At 38.7% G+C, this 17,950-nt stretch overlaps 1 protein-coding gene across 1 annotated transcript in view; it reads left to right on the top strand.

Annotated features, from left to right (window-relative positions):
- Nucleotides 1–17,950, top strand: part of kcnab1a (potassium voltage-gated channel subfamily A regulatory beta subunit 1a) — a 356,546-nt gene that overhangs the window by 325,762 nt on the left and 12,834 nt on the right. Inside the window, exons 10-13 of the mRNA XM_028794498.2 lie at nt 5,513–5,633; nt 9,228–9,322; nt 10,390–10,510; nt 13,509–13,597. Coding sequence (XP_028650331.1) covers nt 5,513–5,633; nt 9,228–9,322; nt 10,390–10,510; nt 13,509–13,597 — 426 coding nt within the window. The remainder of the gene's footprint in view (nt 1–5,512; nt 5,634–9,227; nt 9,323–10,389; nt 10,511–13,508; nt 13,598–17,950) is intronic.

Raw genomic sequence — 17,950 nt, 5'->3', positions numbered from 1 at the left:
AGTGGAAAGGGGAGCCTGGTCACAGTGGACTAAAGAATGTAAATACTGGGCAACAGAGGGCTAGAAATGCGTTGCTACGTGCTCTATCAGATGTTCTACTTAGTCTGGCCTTTTTCATGGGCAACCATCATCAACAAGAATCCAATGAGTCCATGGATCACTCCTACTGAGTGTTACCAATATTTGGTGGTGGTGCTAGTGGTGCAATTGTATGGATTGTATTATTATATCACGTTTTAGGTCCCTAGATACTGTATCCACAGAGGAATGTCTAAAAACCACAAGACACCTGTACATCGTTCTCCATCAAGTGCATCCCTTGTGGCCACAGTGTGCACATTTGTGAATGAGCTTTTCTGCTGGACTACACTCCATCTAACACATTTAGGAATATCCTGGTGTAGTACCAGGAATGAAACAGTGAACTCATCTTAATGCAGTGACCTCCCTAATGAGCAGAACTCCATCAGTTATTGAGTGTCCATGGAATGAGATGAAATAAGATATATGGAATAGGGATCTGGCCAGCATCACTATACTTCATTTTCAACACTTTTTGTGCCCTAATGAATTCAGGGTGTTTTGAAGGCAAATGGAGGACCAACTCTCTGTTAAATATGTGTACAACATAAAATTAATATCATATATTACTAAAGGGTGTTTTGAAGGCAAATGGAGGACCAACTCTCTGTTAAATATGTGTACATCATAAAATTAATATCATATATTACTAAAGTGTCTGCCATGCTGTTTTATAAATCTGCTATAATTCTGGTCAATACATTTGTTGAATTAGTTATAATTTAAAGGCCTAAGTTGTATTTCCCACAATGATTTAAAATTTGAAAATCAGACGTTAATAATCTGAGGAGTAGCCGATTTCATGTAGATTATTTAATAGTGCAGACATTGCATTCACAGAGCAGCAAATGAATGTTTGCTTGTCTTCTCCCTCCTGAATCATTTATACAGCGCTGAGTGCAAGCTGCTCTCAGCTTTCATTACACTTTGCTAATCCAAGGAAGTGTTGTGCAACACTACATATATTACCATCTGTGATGGGCCCTTATAAAAGATATGAAATCCCATAACAGGGGGAATCTAGAAAACACACAAAATAGAACTTTAAATTGCAAGCAAAGCAAAGGAAAGCAATTGTTGGCCAGTCTTGTTTAGCCATATCTGAAATGTGTGTTCCATAATCCTTAGCATCTTAATGGTTTATATTCAGATTTTGTAAAATATGAATTTGAAATGTTAGTTTAATATTTACAGTTGTGGCTGGAAGTAAGCCGAGATTGATAGATGAACAAGCACTATATTTTTGGCATGAAAGAACATCCATCAAATAGTCCTTTTTATGGAACTCGACATCTTAACATTTCAGGGCAAGCAAAGGTTTTGGAAAGTACTCACAGTATTTTTATTTTGTATCAGAACCTTTAATAGAGACCAATTATGTCTGTTGTTTTACTACTTCATTTGTATATTTATTTATCTTTTATCATAGATATATCAATCTGTCTATCTTTAAATACGCTCTTTCCATTAGAGTGTCACAAAAAGTTAGACTGAATCACAGCATCATCTGAAGCAATTCTAGAAGGGATTCTAGTTAACACATGTCTTGGCAAGATGGTAGCAACATCAGAGAAAACTATTGCAGACATTGGAAGCAATATGTAAACTCTACACAGACAAGACCCTAGTATTTGAACCTAGGATCATGCAGAGTTGAGTCAGCAGAGAGACTTCAGTTAGATTCATAGAAGGAATCTGCATGTCTTCTCTGCATTTGTGAAGAGTTTCCCTAAATTTCTGAGCATGTGCTGTTAGGTTGAATGAGGACTGTAAACTCATTCAGCTCAGAGCGTGTAAAAGAGTGAGTGAGAGAGCTCTGTGATGTTCCTACTGTACATTCCGTCATGGGTTGGCTGGTGCAATGCGACATTTTCTCTCACCAAAGGGTCCAGCTTCCCTTGACCCTATTCTTGGTAAAGTGGTTTCAAAATTAGAAGGATTCTTAAAACTAATTTCCTTCATCCATTTCTGGCAGATTTCAGCGGCCCTGAGTGCTTATGTTAAAGGTGAAGTTGTACTATGTTGGAATCAGTGGAACTCACCAAGTTCATTATTGCAATTGACTACTCTCAAACCCTAAACTTAACCCACAGAGAAAGACACACACACAGACCATACCCACTTAAACACTGTGTGGAGACTGGCCCGGACACAGACAGGCAGACACGCTCATGTCACCCAACACACGTGTATTTACACTACTATTTACAATTATTGTGCCACAAACCCCAAGCTTCCCCAAATTCCAGGCCAACCACTCTGCCTCTTCAGACCGCCTCTTTCTCTCTTTCTTGAACCTTGAGGCGGCCCCTTTTATCTGTACCCAGATGTGTTTCAGGTGTACACCGGCAATCCTGCGGACACGCCCCAGTGTGGCAGAAATGCCGGCTGTCCTCCCGGAAGCACTCCGGGTGTTCCCTCTCTTCTTCCCCCCAGCACTTCCTGGTGTGGTGGAAGTACTGGGGTCCAGGGTCCTTCAAGCAGGGGGACGCCCCCTGGCGGTGACCACGGACCCCTACAGGGTTGGACTTCCAAGCCCTGTACCCGCGGCCCCCAATACAACCAGGGCGGACACCCCCTCGTGGTCTGGAGGAGGTATGAGCCCTCCTGCTGTCTTCCTGGGCGTCCCGGCCGGGCATGAGCCCTGTCTGGGTGCCACAACTGTTTATGAGTAATACCCACAATGCGTGTCACTTCTCAGCACTCCACATTGGCTGTTTGAGTGATGCCTACAATATCTGTCACTCCTCAGTATTTTACATGGCGGCTCAATATTTTCGACATGAACAACATACTGGTGGCCCTGGATATAACCCAGACCTAAATACTACTTTGGTCTTCAAGAATATCCTAGACTCATGAGGACTGGTACAGCGTTTGGTTATAAGCCACTTGTCAAAGATGTTTTACTTTTACTGCACTGTTCTTCAGCATGCTAACCCTAGGAAAAGATAGCAGTGATCTCCCGTACACCGGGTGCCCTATATTTATCTTATTACTTCAATCACTCTAGATATAAAGACAAAGTATAGAAATGTAAAGGCAACAAGTCATTTGGTAAAATAAAATAATAGCAGTAGAAGTAAATATGATAGAAAATATAAATAGATAGAAAAGTCTGGAAGTATGTACTATTAAAAAGCTTACTAAAGATTAGCAGCAAGGTCAATAGAGGATGATGTCCTGGGCATGTTTTACATTCAGAAGTCAGTCATCTTTAGCAGGGTAACTAGATTCTGGCATGATGGAGAGACAGACAGACAGACAGAGACCTTACATACGCTATTCCTTTGGTTTCCTGTCACATTTCATGGACCAGTAGGGAGTTGTAGTGCAGGGTGGCAAGTCTTGTTTAGCCATTACTCAGTCGTCCATTTCAGCACTCCCCCAAGAACAAACCTACTTTTTTCAATGAGAACAACATACAGGTGTTCAAGAATATAACCCAGACCTAAATGCTACTTTGGTGTCCAAGAATATCTAACACTCCCCCAAGAACAAGCCTACTTTTTTCCTTCCTGTCAGCATTTTCTCAAGTTTCAAAGGATGCACAAATATACTCTAGTCAGGCAAACGAGAAAGGAAGGATGTACTTGGTCAAAAATGTTTTAAAAAAATGGATCCACAGATGTGACTAGGCCATAATTTACCTTCAAGAGTCCTAAAGAAGTTCATCAAAGTCGTCTGCTCAAAAACCTGTACTTGTGGCTAATTAAAGCTTGCATTTTAGTACAGTGCATATGCATTTTAAAATTATGATTTTATTCCTCCAGAACAGAAGGAAACAGTCTAAATTACCAAAAAATCTATTTATTACAAGGATCCAAACTATAGTGAACATTTGGTAGGAAGTGGGAACCAGTCCCCAAATGTGCACACTCATACCCAACACTGAGCCTGTTTTGACATGATAGTTAACAGAAACATATTTAAGGACTGAAGAACAAAGGGAGAACATGCAGACTCTGCATGAACAGTGCCTGGACCTGGGCTGCCAACCCCTGATTCTCAACAGTGAGGTGACAGCACTAACCACTGTGCCACCCTTACCCCTTACCTCCCACCAATAACTTGCCTATTCTTTTTATTTGTAGAATTTATAGAAAAAGAAGAACATTTTGAAGAAAAAAAAATCACATGTTCCTTAATTAGCAAATTTACTGCATATAACACCATTTTCAGTGAGTACAAACAAGCATGAATGGATATAACAATAAACAATACAAGATAACTAGGCTGATTACAAGTTAAAGATGCTAATAAATATTTTTATTGCCTGAGATTGTGTAGAATTGCCCTCTAATTGTGTTTGTAAGATAGCTGACATTAGTATGTGGAAGAAAATGAGTTTACATAAAGTAAAACATATTACTAAACATACCACAAGATGGCACACTTTCATATCAATTGCGCAGAGCACAGATGCAGTATGTAGGCAGATATGGAGGAATATTTTGGACAAAATTTTAAAAAAATAAATAAATATGCAGATACTGTAAATTAAAGCATTTTGAAATGTGACAGTAAATTAAGCAAAAGAGCATGAAATGTGAATAAATAAATTTTTCAAAGAATATCTTTTGTTGCTTATTTATTTGTCTATTTTTGTTTTTTTAATATTCCTCCAAATGCAACATGAAACATGGGTTGAATTTAAAACTGTCTCTTTCACTCATCAGTGCTGAGAGGGTGGGCTGTAACGAGTGTTGTGTTTTAATGGGTGAATCGTTGGCACACTGGACCTATACCTTCGGCTATCAAATGTCACATGTACAGGAGAAACTTCAGATGCAGGCTCCTAATGATAAATGCGGAGCTTATAGAATTAAAGTAGCTGCTTCATACTTTAATTCTGGGCAATTTTTTCTTGCACTTGTAGTCGACGTACACAGTCAAAACGTTGAGCATGCAGATGAAGCACAGGATTCCCAATTCAAGCAGAGCCTGATGGGCCACCAATCAAAAAACAGTATTCTCTAGAGCCCCACCCTCTCAGCTTTGACGAATAAACCAAGCCATATCTCAATTTATGTTTGGAGGAATATTATGGACAAAATTAAATAATTAAATAAATAAATAACAAAAAACATTTTCCATGATACATTTATTTATTTACAGTATGCTCACATTTCATACCCTTTTTTATTTATTGTCACATTTCAGTGTACTTTTTAATTTGTGTATTTATTTATTTGTTTATTTCATTTTGTCCAAAATATTTCTCCATAGGCAAATCCACACTGCAGTGAAGCAAGTCTCAACTAAACACTGTCTTTATTAAATCGACTAATAGACTATTCATGTATTATACTGTCTTCCTGTTTTCTGCATTGTGGTAGTTTCTCATTATGAAAGGAAAACTGATGTGACACTATGTCTATGCTTACGAGCTGCAATCACTCTTAACAATTGTTTTTTATATTTAAACTAGGAGGCTTATTCTGTAGCACGACAGTTCAACATGATACCGCCAGTGTGTGAGCAAGCTGAGTACCACCTCTTTCAGCGTGAAAAGGTTGAAGTTCAGCTTCCAGAACTTTATCACAAAATAGGTAAGAATCTCTGCAGCCTACTGTGAGCTTAAGAGTAACTTGGTGAAGATGGTTCTCCCACATTATTGAGAAGTAAATTTAAGAGTGTTGTTACAATACCTTTTTTTCTAATAAAAGTATTTTGCCCTCTGGTCCCTTTCCTTCTGTAACGTGTTAAAACATTAGGACAGAAGGCCTAAATTTAATAGATTTCTGTACATGATTTTGAAGCTCCCATCTTGAACATTTGAAAATGTGTGATTCCATTCCTTTTCTATGCATTCATTTTTAGTACACAATCACAAGGAACTGGAAGATATCTTCAGCAGTAGAAACACAGCAGGAGCCATCCCTGCATGAAGGCCTGCCCATCACTGGGCACAAAAGCACACACAAATGCTCAGTCACATCATGCCAGTTTGGCATTTCAGGTCATTCTACCAACCTCTCCATATAAGCATGCAGCTTTTCTCAGAAGACATCCAGACCTGAATCTGAACCAGGATCCGAGTGCTTGTAGATTCCATATCACTCAGCACTCCCTGTGTCACCATATTAAATAATTACTCAATTAGTTCAGTTTTGTATAGGCAATTCGATCTTACATCTTCCACTTTTATGTACTTTAAAATTTTTTTAAATAATTATTTGTTTAATTCTTGTTAGAAATCGTGAACTTGGGGTTTGGCATTGTGAGCAAAGAACAGATCCAGATTATTTGGTTGGTTTGCTGCTGTAACCACAAGAGGGTGCCAGAGAGCCCCAAACCACTGACACAGCAATACAGTGGACAATATATGAATAAAATAAAGGGTTTTTATTCCACAAAGCACTTTCCAATGAACACCACTACCAGTAGTTAGCCACAATTATACAATAAACCAACAATAAATCACCAAATCTTCCTCCTTCTCTCCTCCACTCACTGTCTCCCAACCCTGACTCCTCTATGTGTGGCAGCGGGCTCCTTTTTAAGCTGGGCCTGGGAATGTTTCCAGTGCTATTCTGTCTCCTCGTGGAAGCACTTCTGGGCCATAAACAAAGTAGGGTGGTCCTCCCCCGACAGCTCCCAAAGAGCTTCTGTCGTATGATAACAGGCTTGTAGAATAGGCTAAGATGTAATCAGATTTGCCCAGTTGTATAATAAGTTTACATTTAAAGGCAGTTAACATTTGAATAGACTGCTTTGTCCACAAATGTAACATGCTGAATGAAATTTGTTCCTTCTAAAGTTCATCTAGTTGCAGTCATCAGCAGTCAAGGGTCAGATTGATTCATCATTAGAGTGTTGGTAATAGAGTGAACCATTTAAAAAAATCAGTACAAAGATCAAAATTTCAGTCTCTTCTCTACCTGTTGGGATGACTCTCTCACTTTCCCTCCTGGTAGTACCACACAAAGTCCTCCCTAGTTTACATCCCATCATTGTGTTAATGCTGGCCTCCCAGTAACTGGACCTTCCCCTCAGATGACTGCCTGACAGTAGGCCTCATTTGCCTCTGACTGAAAGGTAGGTTCAAATCAGCATCCAAGAATCACTTCCAGGGTCAGGAGTTTCCCATCTTTTTGTATGGGTATACCAGACTTTCTCTGGTGACTCTAGGTTCCATGTACTCCTTAGTCTTCAGTTGTCTTTAAAGCGCCAACCCCCCGTCTCTGCCGCTCATGTATATGGATTTCACTTTCACCAAACAACAAAACTTTTAATTCTGCCATATACAGCTCTTAATTGGGAAGAAACACTACTTTTCCCTGATGGTAACATGAATTACACGATCTGCAAGTCTCTGACTTAAAGTTTGGGGCGGAGTGGTGGCTCTGAGGCTAAGGATCTGCGCTGGTATCCCAAAGGTTGCTGGTTCAAATCCCCGTCACTGCCAAAAGAGATCCTACTCTGCTGGGCCCTTGAGCAAGTCCCTTAACCTGTAATTGCTCCAGGGGTGCTGTACAATGGCTGACCTGCGCTCTGACCCCAAGGGGTATGTGAAAACTAACAAATTCCTAATACAAGAAATTGTATAAGGCGAAATAAAGAACAAAAAAAATCCAGACAATATATTCAATCTCTTTTTGCCATTCTGTCATTTCACCGAGCAATAATTTCCATTTGTTTGCACTAATGCGATCTTTACTATCATTTTTTGACACTTTCGAATTTTAGAACCTTCATTATCTGCTCTGCATGTGTATCGTGCCAATGTTTTTGAATACTTTACAATTTTCTACTCTTTCTCTTTTATTTCCGGCCCCGGGCGTGATTGAATCTCTTGGCACAAAGTCTCTTCTTGCGGGACGTGAAAGTATCTTTCTGAAAAAGTCACGTCTCATCCCAGGCTAAAAAATTTTATTTCATCCTAGGAATTTTTTTATTATAATAGAGAGATATATAGCATAATTAATATTCCTTAGTTTAAAGAAAGAAAGAAAGAAAGAAAGAAAGAAAGAAAGAAAGAAAGAAAGAAAGAAAGAAAGAAAGAAAGAAAAACAAACAAACTTTATTTGTCCCCAGGGAAACATGTGACTTTTTATGGAAGCTCTTTAAATAAATAAATACATAAATAGGTAGATAAGTAAGTAAATAAATAACTATACACACACTTTGGTGTGAATGCACACCAGAATAACTATAAAACGAGAAAATTAAAAAGACAGAAAACTTCTGACTTGACAGTCACAGTGAGGCATTATGCAGACGTATTGCTGTTGGTATAAGGGAGCCCCAGTAGTATTTCTTGACACACGTCTGTTGAATAATTCGGTGTTAGTGTGTTGGAGAGAGGATGTACAGCATTCTCCATAATGGCACTCAGTTTTGTTTTAATTCTCTCCTTTGCTACAACCTCCAGGGGAATCCAGAGTGTGCTCCATAAGTTCATCCTGCCCTTTTAATTAGCCTGGTGTTTTGGTGGACCTCTCTTGAAGTGATGTTACCAGCCCAGCACACAACAGCATAGAAAATCATACTGAACATCACCGATTGTAGCTCCATATAAGGCTGGCAGCATTGAATACAAGACAAAAATCAGCCCTGAGGGGGACATGAGTCCATCACAGGTCAGACTCAAGAACATACTCACAGTAGGCGAGTTTAGGCACCAGTCATCCTAAACTTTACATCTTTGGCGTGTGGAAGAAACATCCAGACATGGGAAGAACCAGCAGTGCCCAGACAAGGGATCTGAACCCAGTCTCTTAAAAGGCAGAGTGCTGGAATATTAATCTCTTTGCCACAAGTATAATTGGCATACTATATTTATATGTAAACTTGAACTCATTTAGTTGGGGTTTATGTTTTAATTAAAATTTATTAGAAATCTTTCTTTCTTTCTTTCTTTCTTTCTTTCTTTCTTTCTTTCTTTCTTTCTTTCTTTCTTTCTTTCTTTCTTTCTTTCTTTCTTTCTTTCTTTCTTTCTTTCTTTCTTTCTTTCTTTCTTTGACCATTAATATTATGGACTGGGCAGTATTTAACTGTAGTTTTCCTGACTCATCTGTAACATTCACGATGATATTCTATACAGCTCAAATCCATTGTATTTTTTTGCTTTACTTTTGCTTTTGCTGCACATCAAATCTATTTTCTTGCCACAAAACTGAGTATCTTTTTTTTTTTTCTAGGTGTGGGAGCAATGACTTGGTCACCTCTAGCTTGTGGTATCATCTCAGGGAAATACGAGAATGGAGTTCCAGACAGTTCAAGAGCATCAATGAAGGTGATTTCACACATACTAGTAAAAATGGCCAAGTGTTGAGTCAGGCCAAACTTCATAGCCTAAACGTCAATCACGTAACAGGAGATATAGCTAATATTACTCTTCTGGTCATAGTTTAATGCTTCAGTTCTTTGGCAATCTCTACTCTCCATTGTTCTAAATCTAGAGTTAAGCGTCTGCCTTTTCCTGGAAATACAACTGCAGTATATTCAATTTTAGTCAGAAGGGAGGTTTAGTGTGACACATTTATTGTAGAGTTAAGGAAGCCATTGTTAAGTCATTGAAATTTATGTTTGCTGCATTATTGCTATTTAGTGTTTCTATGTTAATTTATCATATATCCAGACTATCTAAAAAACTCATCACTTAATTATGCTTGCGTAAAGCTGTTGCTTTAAAGATTTATATATATACAGTACTGTGAAAGTGTGTTGTGCTTTTATGCAATTTGCATTGAATATCTGTTTAAGTAATTGACTCTACAATTTGCCACCTTCTGTTTGTTTAAATACTCTTAAGAATAACAGCTGCCTAGTTTCAAGAAATTTATGTTTAGCTGACTGGTAAACTGAGTTTGTATTCTGTGAGGCCAGTATACACATTATGTCAGCCGGGGAGTTGCTATCAAATATCATTGACTCTGCTTAATCCAGTTCAGATGTAATACATAAAACAAACTTTGATTGGTTAACTGATTGATTAAAGAAGCTGACAATCAATGGCAATGGGTTTCAGAAAGCAAGATTTACAGTACCGTAAAATAATCTTGGCAGATTTCACTTAAATCATAAGGCCTACTTAAAAGACAAGGTAAATTGAACTGAATACATGACTTTAGAGAACCTCAGAATGCTCTGAAGAGACGTGAAGGTATAAATATAGATTTTTATTCTGTAGCTCTATGAAGCAATTTTTAAAACTTTAGCAAGCAAAACATACAGTTGATCTGCTAATAGCTAGTAACTGTCTCCAAATATATTCAGCGTAATACAGTAAATGGATGCCAGGGAGGTGACTGGGTTAGTTATTGATTAAGTATTTTGCTTCTTTTAATGTGCCTTTTTCAGTCATACCAATGGTTGAAAGACAAGATTTTAAGTGATGATGGAAGAAGACAGCAAGCTAAGCTCAAGGAGCTTTCCCAGATTGCAGAAAGGCTTGGATGCACATTACCTCAGCTGGCAGTCGGTAAGAAACCAGGATTTATCTCGTAAGCCCTCTTAGAATATCAGTGTCCCTTCCACTTTTGTGTTCATAAAAATTATGAGTGGTTCAAAATCATTTTTTTTTTCTTGGTCTGGCACCTCCTGACTAACTGGCATAAGAAAACTCCCACACAGAATATACTGTTTGACTCTTCTTCATGTCTAACTATGCAAGATGTCAATTTTTTTTCCCCCTTAGTTTTGGCCCTTTAGACCAGAAAATCCCCCATTTTTATATTTTGTTTTATGCTATTATGAGGTGCTATAACGAATATAATAATATTGTTTATATTTGACTCTTTAATCAATGAATCCTAGCCCTCTAAGAGCAACTCCAAGAAGTTTAAAAATGACAAATTTCAAACATAAACATTATTTTATTTTTGGTTTTTATTTTTGATTATTTGATCGTTTAGGGATCTGTCCCTCTATGGACCTCTACCAGAGGGTGAAAAAATAGCAATTTTCTATTATAGTCAAGAATATTTAGACTTTAAACATTTCAAATTAAGTGAACGTTTTAATACTGTATTTCAAATATCTGACAAACTGTTTTCTTCTCTGCTATGCACTTCTAAATCATTACATTTCCAAAGAAAACCCAGAATTTCATGACTTACATTAATTCAGACTTTTTACACTTGTATTTCTTCTGGTCTGTAGTCACTCAAGAAAAAGCTTTGTTTATGTTTTTCTCAGTTTTTTATCAGTTTTCTTAAAAATCACTAAGATATAAAGAAATGAGAAACCTAAATCTACCAGAACAGGAATAGCACAAGACAGAAATCCACTCGGACTATTAAAGTAAACATCAATTCATTAGAAAGGAGCTTTCGGGGCTAGGCAGGAACCAACGATAAGTGGACATCAACTCTTCACGTGGCCCACTCATCTACTGAAGGCCAACTTAGTGTTGTAAACAAACCAAATGTTAACATCTTTGGAAAGTACACCTTAACACCTTATGAGATGAGTCATAGTTGACTCATCACTATCTAGTGTGTAGAAGCCATTAACAAAGGTAACAGAACGTTAGGTTACTGTATAAAGTACACTGTGCAATGTACAAGTCAAAGTAGGTGAAGCTGTAAAACATGCTAGTAAGGACTCATTTTAAACATATTGTGTGCAGTTTTGGTCTCCAGATTACCAAAAAAGATATAGCAGTGCTAGAGAAAGTCCAAAAAAGAGTGATTAGGGTAATTCTGTGACTGATAGATATGAGTTAGGGGGAGAGATTTAAGGAGTTGAGTCTTTTCAGTTTAAGCAAACAGAGATTAAAAAAGTAACTTGGTTGAAGTGTTTAAAATTATGAAGGGAATTGGCACTGCTATTTTAAAATGAATACTTCAACACAGATTGAAAGGTTTTAAGGGCAAAAATCTTATTAATCACACAGACATGGCTGAATCCAACATCAGGATGACTTGGGTGCAAACCCTGAGGCCCTGCTTGCAAAGAGCCCTTAACCTGTGTGAGACAAAAAAGCCTAATAACAGGAAATGTTGGAGTTTCACAGCAGCTTGCTAATCATCACCTATCCTTACCCCACTTTGATCCTCACGATTGTAAAACTATCCAATCAAGCCTAAATAAAAAGCTTTTAAAAGGTAAATATGGTAGGGTATGACTGGAGTAGGTGATTCATTGGCCACCTTTATGAAAACTGTATATTGGATGTGTTACTATGCCACAAAAGTGAGATGGACGGTGAGGGCTTTTGTATTTTGACACAAAATTAGGGTTAGAGTTAGACTTAGGCTTAGGGCCCATGGGAGTCTTAACCTGGCCTTGCACACAAGGAAACCAAAACATATGAAATAAATTTCCAAGTAGTGTGGTAGTAGTAAGATTTTAGGGACGATCAAAACCCTACTTCTGGTGTCTTCTGAGAACAATTATTTGAATAGGATTGATGTGCTTGTTGGGCTGAATAGTCTGTTCTTTGCCTAAATTGGCTTTGCGCTCTAATGACCTAAATTCTGCAGATACTGTATCTACATTGATTGTTATGCAACAACAGTCCATAACCTCGTCGTCATCCCTCATTTGTCCTTGATACACTTAGGTATAGCCTTCTTCAAGTTATCAAACCATGTGGTGATAAGATTACAATTTTCCTTAGGTCCTTAATTAACCCTGCTTAGCAGTGGGTCTACTGTTCTGTGACCATCAGAATTGGTGCAGTGTTGGATGGAGATACTGGTCCACAAACTGGCACGGGCTTTCCTGGGTAGTCGGAGAAGTGAAGTCTTTTAAGATAACCTGTTTGACTAAGCACCATGCTACTCTGACAGTTTAGGAGGACCATCTCTGCATTCAATGCAATATGGAGAAGATGCATCAGACATGATTTTATCCATCCTCACAGCCTTGCCTCAAATGCATTTTTCAACCACCACCACACTAATCTTGACCAGAGAACTGGGCCCAATGCACAAATGATACTTGCAGCAACTTCTCACTTGTGTAAGGAATGTCCACCAAGAGAATAACATTAGGGGCATCTTCTTTAACTTGATAGTGTCTAATTACTGCTGATGTCCATGAACATGTCTAAAGTTTGCCACAATATTGAGTACCAACCAGTTTTTGGCCGCATTTCTCTACAAACACCTCCTGTACGGAAGTCTTCAAAAGAATCCATTAAAACTCCTTGACACCAACCATTACTGAGAGGTGACAGCTGTATTTCACCCAAATTGAAGAATCTGCTAGGTGCTCCAAAGACAATCACATTAAATATTTGTTCCTTACACATTTTGTCCAGTCGACTGTCTGAGTAATCGCACCACAGAGATCCTACAGTCTCAAGTCAGGTAAAATAGCAAAACGTCAGTCATTCATTAATCACTAACGCAAAATCATTTGTTATTAAGTACTTACTTAAGTATTTAAATTATATAAATGATGTTTTAGGATTTCACATAATCGATGCTATTATCTGAAGGCAGTCTAAAAGAAGACCTTGTATTCCACAGCTTGGTGTCTCCGGAATGAGGGGGTGAGCTCTGTCCTCTTAGGGACCTCCAAACCAGAGCAACTGACTGAAAACCTTGGTGCTATACAGGCAAGTCAAAATCCAACTTTCTTTCACTTATGAGTGGACTGTGCTTTTCAATTTTTTTTTTTTTCTTAAGGTAGTCTAAGGGTCCTCATCTTAAGTCAGGTAAATAACATTTGAGTGTTGGGGAGGATCCAGAAAAAAGCATTATTGTACTAGAAAAATATACAGTGCTGCAAAAAAATTTTTTTTACAATTAAATATCCCATCTTGGCATTGTTTAATTTAGGCCTTGTCTTGTACTGAATATCATCATAAGGTTTCCCAACTTTTACAAGCAGAATTATTCAAATGTTTTAGCAATTAGAGGCCTGTCAGAATAAGTGAGGCACTCATGGTCATGCAGTGAGTCGGAGCAGGCAGCTGAGCAAGAAGCCTTGTTGTCTGCAGTTCAAGGCTTTGGCCGTATGAAAGTCATACTGCCTGCAAACAGGCCACTTGTAAAATAAATGAAGTGTTGGTGTGTGTGCACGTGAGTGGACTCTGTAAAGAATGGGCATACTGTCTAGGGAGGGTTCCTATCACACACTCAAATCTGCTTGGAAAGGCTCTGGCCAACATGACCCAGAATTGGATTAAGCTGGTTCATTAATGGATAGATGGGTGAAAGATTAAGTTCCAGACAGCCAATACTGTATGCCTTATGATATCCATATTACTAACCGAGAATGTTAAACCGGATGATGGACGCAGGCACATCCGGCCATGGGCCGTAGCTGCAAAAAGACGTACTGCGCCGGCGCAACAAACAGTCCGCGAGAGACGCAGGCGCAAAAAGAGTCCGACAAGAGCACAGAAAACAGGAGTGAGCACATACAGAAAGGAGTCACAAAAATGAGGCTCAACAAGCACCAAAATAAGGAAAAAAAACATTAAAGAGCACTCAAACGAGGGGAAAGCACGAAACACATTGCACACGAAACTAAACACACCAAAAAAAAAGAACAGACGAGCGCACAATAGCAAGGCACGACCATACCCCCGCCACCCTACAGGCACGGGATGGGACGGGACGGGACACACACCAAGAGGGGGATTCAACAAGCCCATGGAAGACCAAAAAAAAGAACACAAAACCACCCCACAGACCCTACAAGCAAGGGACGGGACACACACAAAGAGGAGGATTCAAACAAGACACAGGAACACAAAAAGAAACAAAACGCTCGCGCAACAACGATCCCCCCCCACACATCCATAAGAAAAAATGTCTCGACTCCAAAAACGCAAAGCTCAACTAAAGCTTCTATCTAACGATGTACCTAAAAGTAAAAACTTTATGAACTGCGTTAGATCCTACAATAGTTCATTTGCTTGTGCATATACCGGAGTAAATATCAGGCCACCAAAAGGCAATGGACCATACTGCTTTCGCATATGTGCACAAATACTGCATCGCATTGGAACAGTGCACCCTGAAACAAATCAACAACGCAAATATGCACAAATCTACATCTTAGATCCAGATGACGCAAACTATCAATCAAAGTGTTGCATCGCAACAGGCACGGATTCAAAACGAAACACCTCCCGTCTCAGACATACGTTAATGGCAGCGAAGGCTACAACGGGCGTCTCACACAGCACAGGCAAATCGATTACAGCTCCAAAACAACACGTCCCAAATACTACACATGCAACAACGCGCCTCTCAAACGGCACAAGGAAAACATACACCAGGAAAATTCATTCGGATTAATGAATGTCATTTGCAATCATTGTCATTCAGTTCACTTCCCTGAAGAAACAACTGGAAATACAAGTTATACATTTACACGTTGTTGTCAAAAGGGTCAAATTAGACTGCCTCCTTTACATTCATATACTGAATATCTACAGAAGCTTATAACTGACGATGTACCTGAAAGTGAAATCTTTATCAACTACATTAGATCCTACAAATCGGTATCCACTATGAACATTAACGGTGGCACTGCACGTGACATCCGTCTTGAAAAAATGTTGTTTATTGATGAATGTTCAATGGCATGAAGTCACTTACTCAACACCATTCATAAACTTCTACAAACGTTTATGACTAATAATATTAGATTTGGAGGAAAGGTACTTTTATGAGGAGGAGATTTTAGACAGTGATTAGCTATTCTTCCAGATGCCATGCACTCAGCTATTGTTCAGTGCACCTTAAAATACGCAGACAATTGGCATTACTTTCAAAAGATACAGTTAGTAAAAAAGATGCGATGTCCAGAACCAGATCATAACAATTGCTTATTACAACTGAGAGATGGTACACTCACCAATACAGCTGGACTTCAGGCACATATTATTACAATTCCTCAAGCCTTTATCTGCGACGACTTAGTTACAGAGACATTTGGAACAGCAATCTCATTAGACCAAATGCCCCTTTTAACACAACGCACTATATTATGTCCAAAAAAATATTAATGTGGAAAACATAAATACCCAAGTCATTCCATTACTTCCTGGAGAGACACAACTCTTTCTAAGCTCTGACAAACTTGACTCTGATCACAACAATAACCATCTTAAATGACCTTACAAGTTCTGAGCTGGAATTACCTTTTACACTTAAACGGCGTGTACAAAGAAATTTTCAGATAAACCTTTACACTGTGCCACACACTTTATTGTTTGCTTTCTATTTGCATCATCTACACCGTCGCACTATTCTATATCTCATTCATACATCACGCTCTTTGTCATTCCCAACACCAGGAGTTGGCGAGCGAAGCCCACCCCACAGACCCTACAAGCAACGGATGGGACACACACAAAGAGGGGGATTCAAACAATACACAGGAACACAAAAAGAAAGAAGACGCTCGCGCAACAACAATCCTCACCCCCCCCCCCCCCCACACACACACACATCCATAAGAAGTGACACCCAAAGCCACATATTCTAAAGTGAACGTCAACACCTTCACACTAGACAGCATAGGTGTCAGCATAGGTGGATCTCCTTACAATAAAGCACTATTAACCGTTCAACTGCAGAAAAGGAAACATATTAACAGTGACTGCGATCCTCCGGAGTGGCAGCAAATCTGTTAATAAATGGTCGTACATGTCACTCAATATTCAAAATACCGGTCCCAATCACAGAGACATCAGTATCCACTATGAACATTCACAGTAGCAATGCCCGAGACATCCGTCTTGCAAAACTGATAATTATTGATGAATGTACAATGGCATCCAGTCACTTACTCAACACCATTGATAAACTTCTACAAACGTTGATGAATAATAATATTCCCTTTGGAGGAAAAGTTCTTTTATTAGGAGGAGATTTTAGACAATGCTTAGCTATTGTTCCACATGCCATGCGCTCAGCTATTATTCAGTCCACCTTAAAATACGCAGACAATTGGCATTGCTTTAAAACAATACAGTTGGTACAAAACATGCGATGTCCAGATCCAGAATATAACAGTTGGCTAATACAACTGGGAAATGGTACACTCACAAATACAGATGGACTTCACCCAGATATTATTTCCATTCCACAATCCTTTATCCCAGACGACTTAGTAAAAGAGATATTTGGAACAGCAATCACATTAGACCAAATACCCCTGTTAACACAACGCACTATATTATGTCCAAAAAATATTAATGTTAATCACATTAATAACCAAGTCATTTCATTACTTCCTGGAGAGACACAGATCTTTCTAAGCTCAGACAAAGTTGACTCTGATGACGACAATGAACATATAAATTTCCCCTTAGAATATTTGAACACTATTAACCCTGCCGGATTACCACAACACGACCTTGCCCTTAAAAACGGAATAATAATCATGCTATTAAGAAACCTTAACACAAAACAGGGTTTATGGAATGGCACACGGTTAGTCGTCAACACCATGACACGCAATGTTATTCAAGCGACAGTTCTTACAGGATCACATGCTAACAATACTGTTCTCATTCCTAGAATTGACCTTACAAGTTCTGAGCTAGAATTACCTTTTACATTGAAACGCCGACAGTTCCCCATTAAACCTGCATTTGCCATGACCATCAACAAATCACAAGGACAAACCATGGACAAGGTTGGCATCTACCTCTCTGAACCCGTTTTTGGACATGGACAACTTTATGTTGCCTTCTCACGTGTTCGCCGTTCATCTGACGTTAAAGTTAAAATTATAAATAATCCATGCCAAGGAAGACTCATTCAAGGACAAGACACCATCTTTACTACTAATGTTGTATACAAAGAAATATTCCAATAAAACATTAATATATGACAAACACTCTATTTGTTATTTCTATGGGCATCATCCAAAGCTGCACACTATTCTATATCTAATTCATACATCTGACTCTTTCTCATGTCCCAACGCCAGGGGTTGGCGAGCG

The sequence above is a fragment of the Erpetoichthys calabaricus genome, chromosome 2, assembly GCF_900747795.2.
Source record: "Erpetoichthys calabaricus chromosome 2, fErpCal1.3, whole genome shotgun sequence".
Classification (NCBI taxonomy): Eukaryota; Metazoa; Chordata; class Cladistia; order Polypteriformes; family Polypteridae; genus Erpetoichthys; species Erpetoichthys calabaricus.
This window is presented reverse-complemented; position numbering and strand designations above follow the sequence as displayed.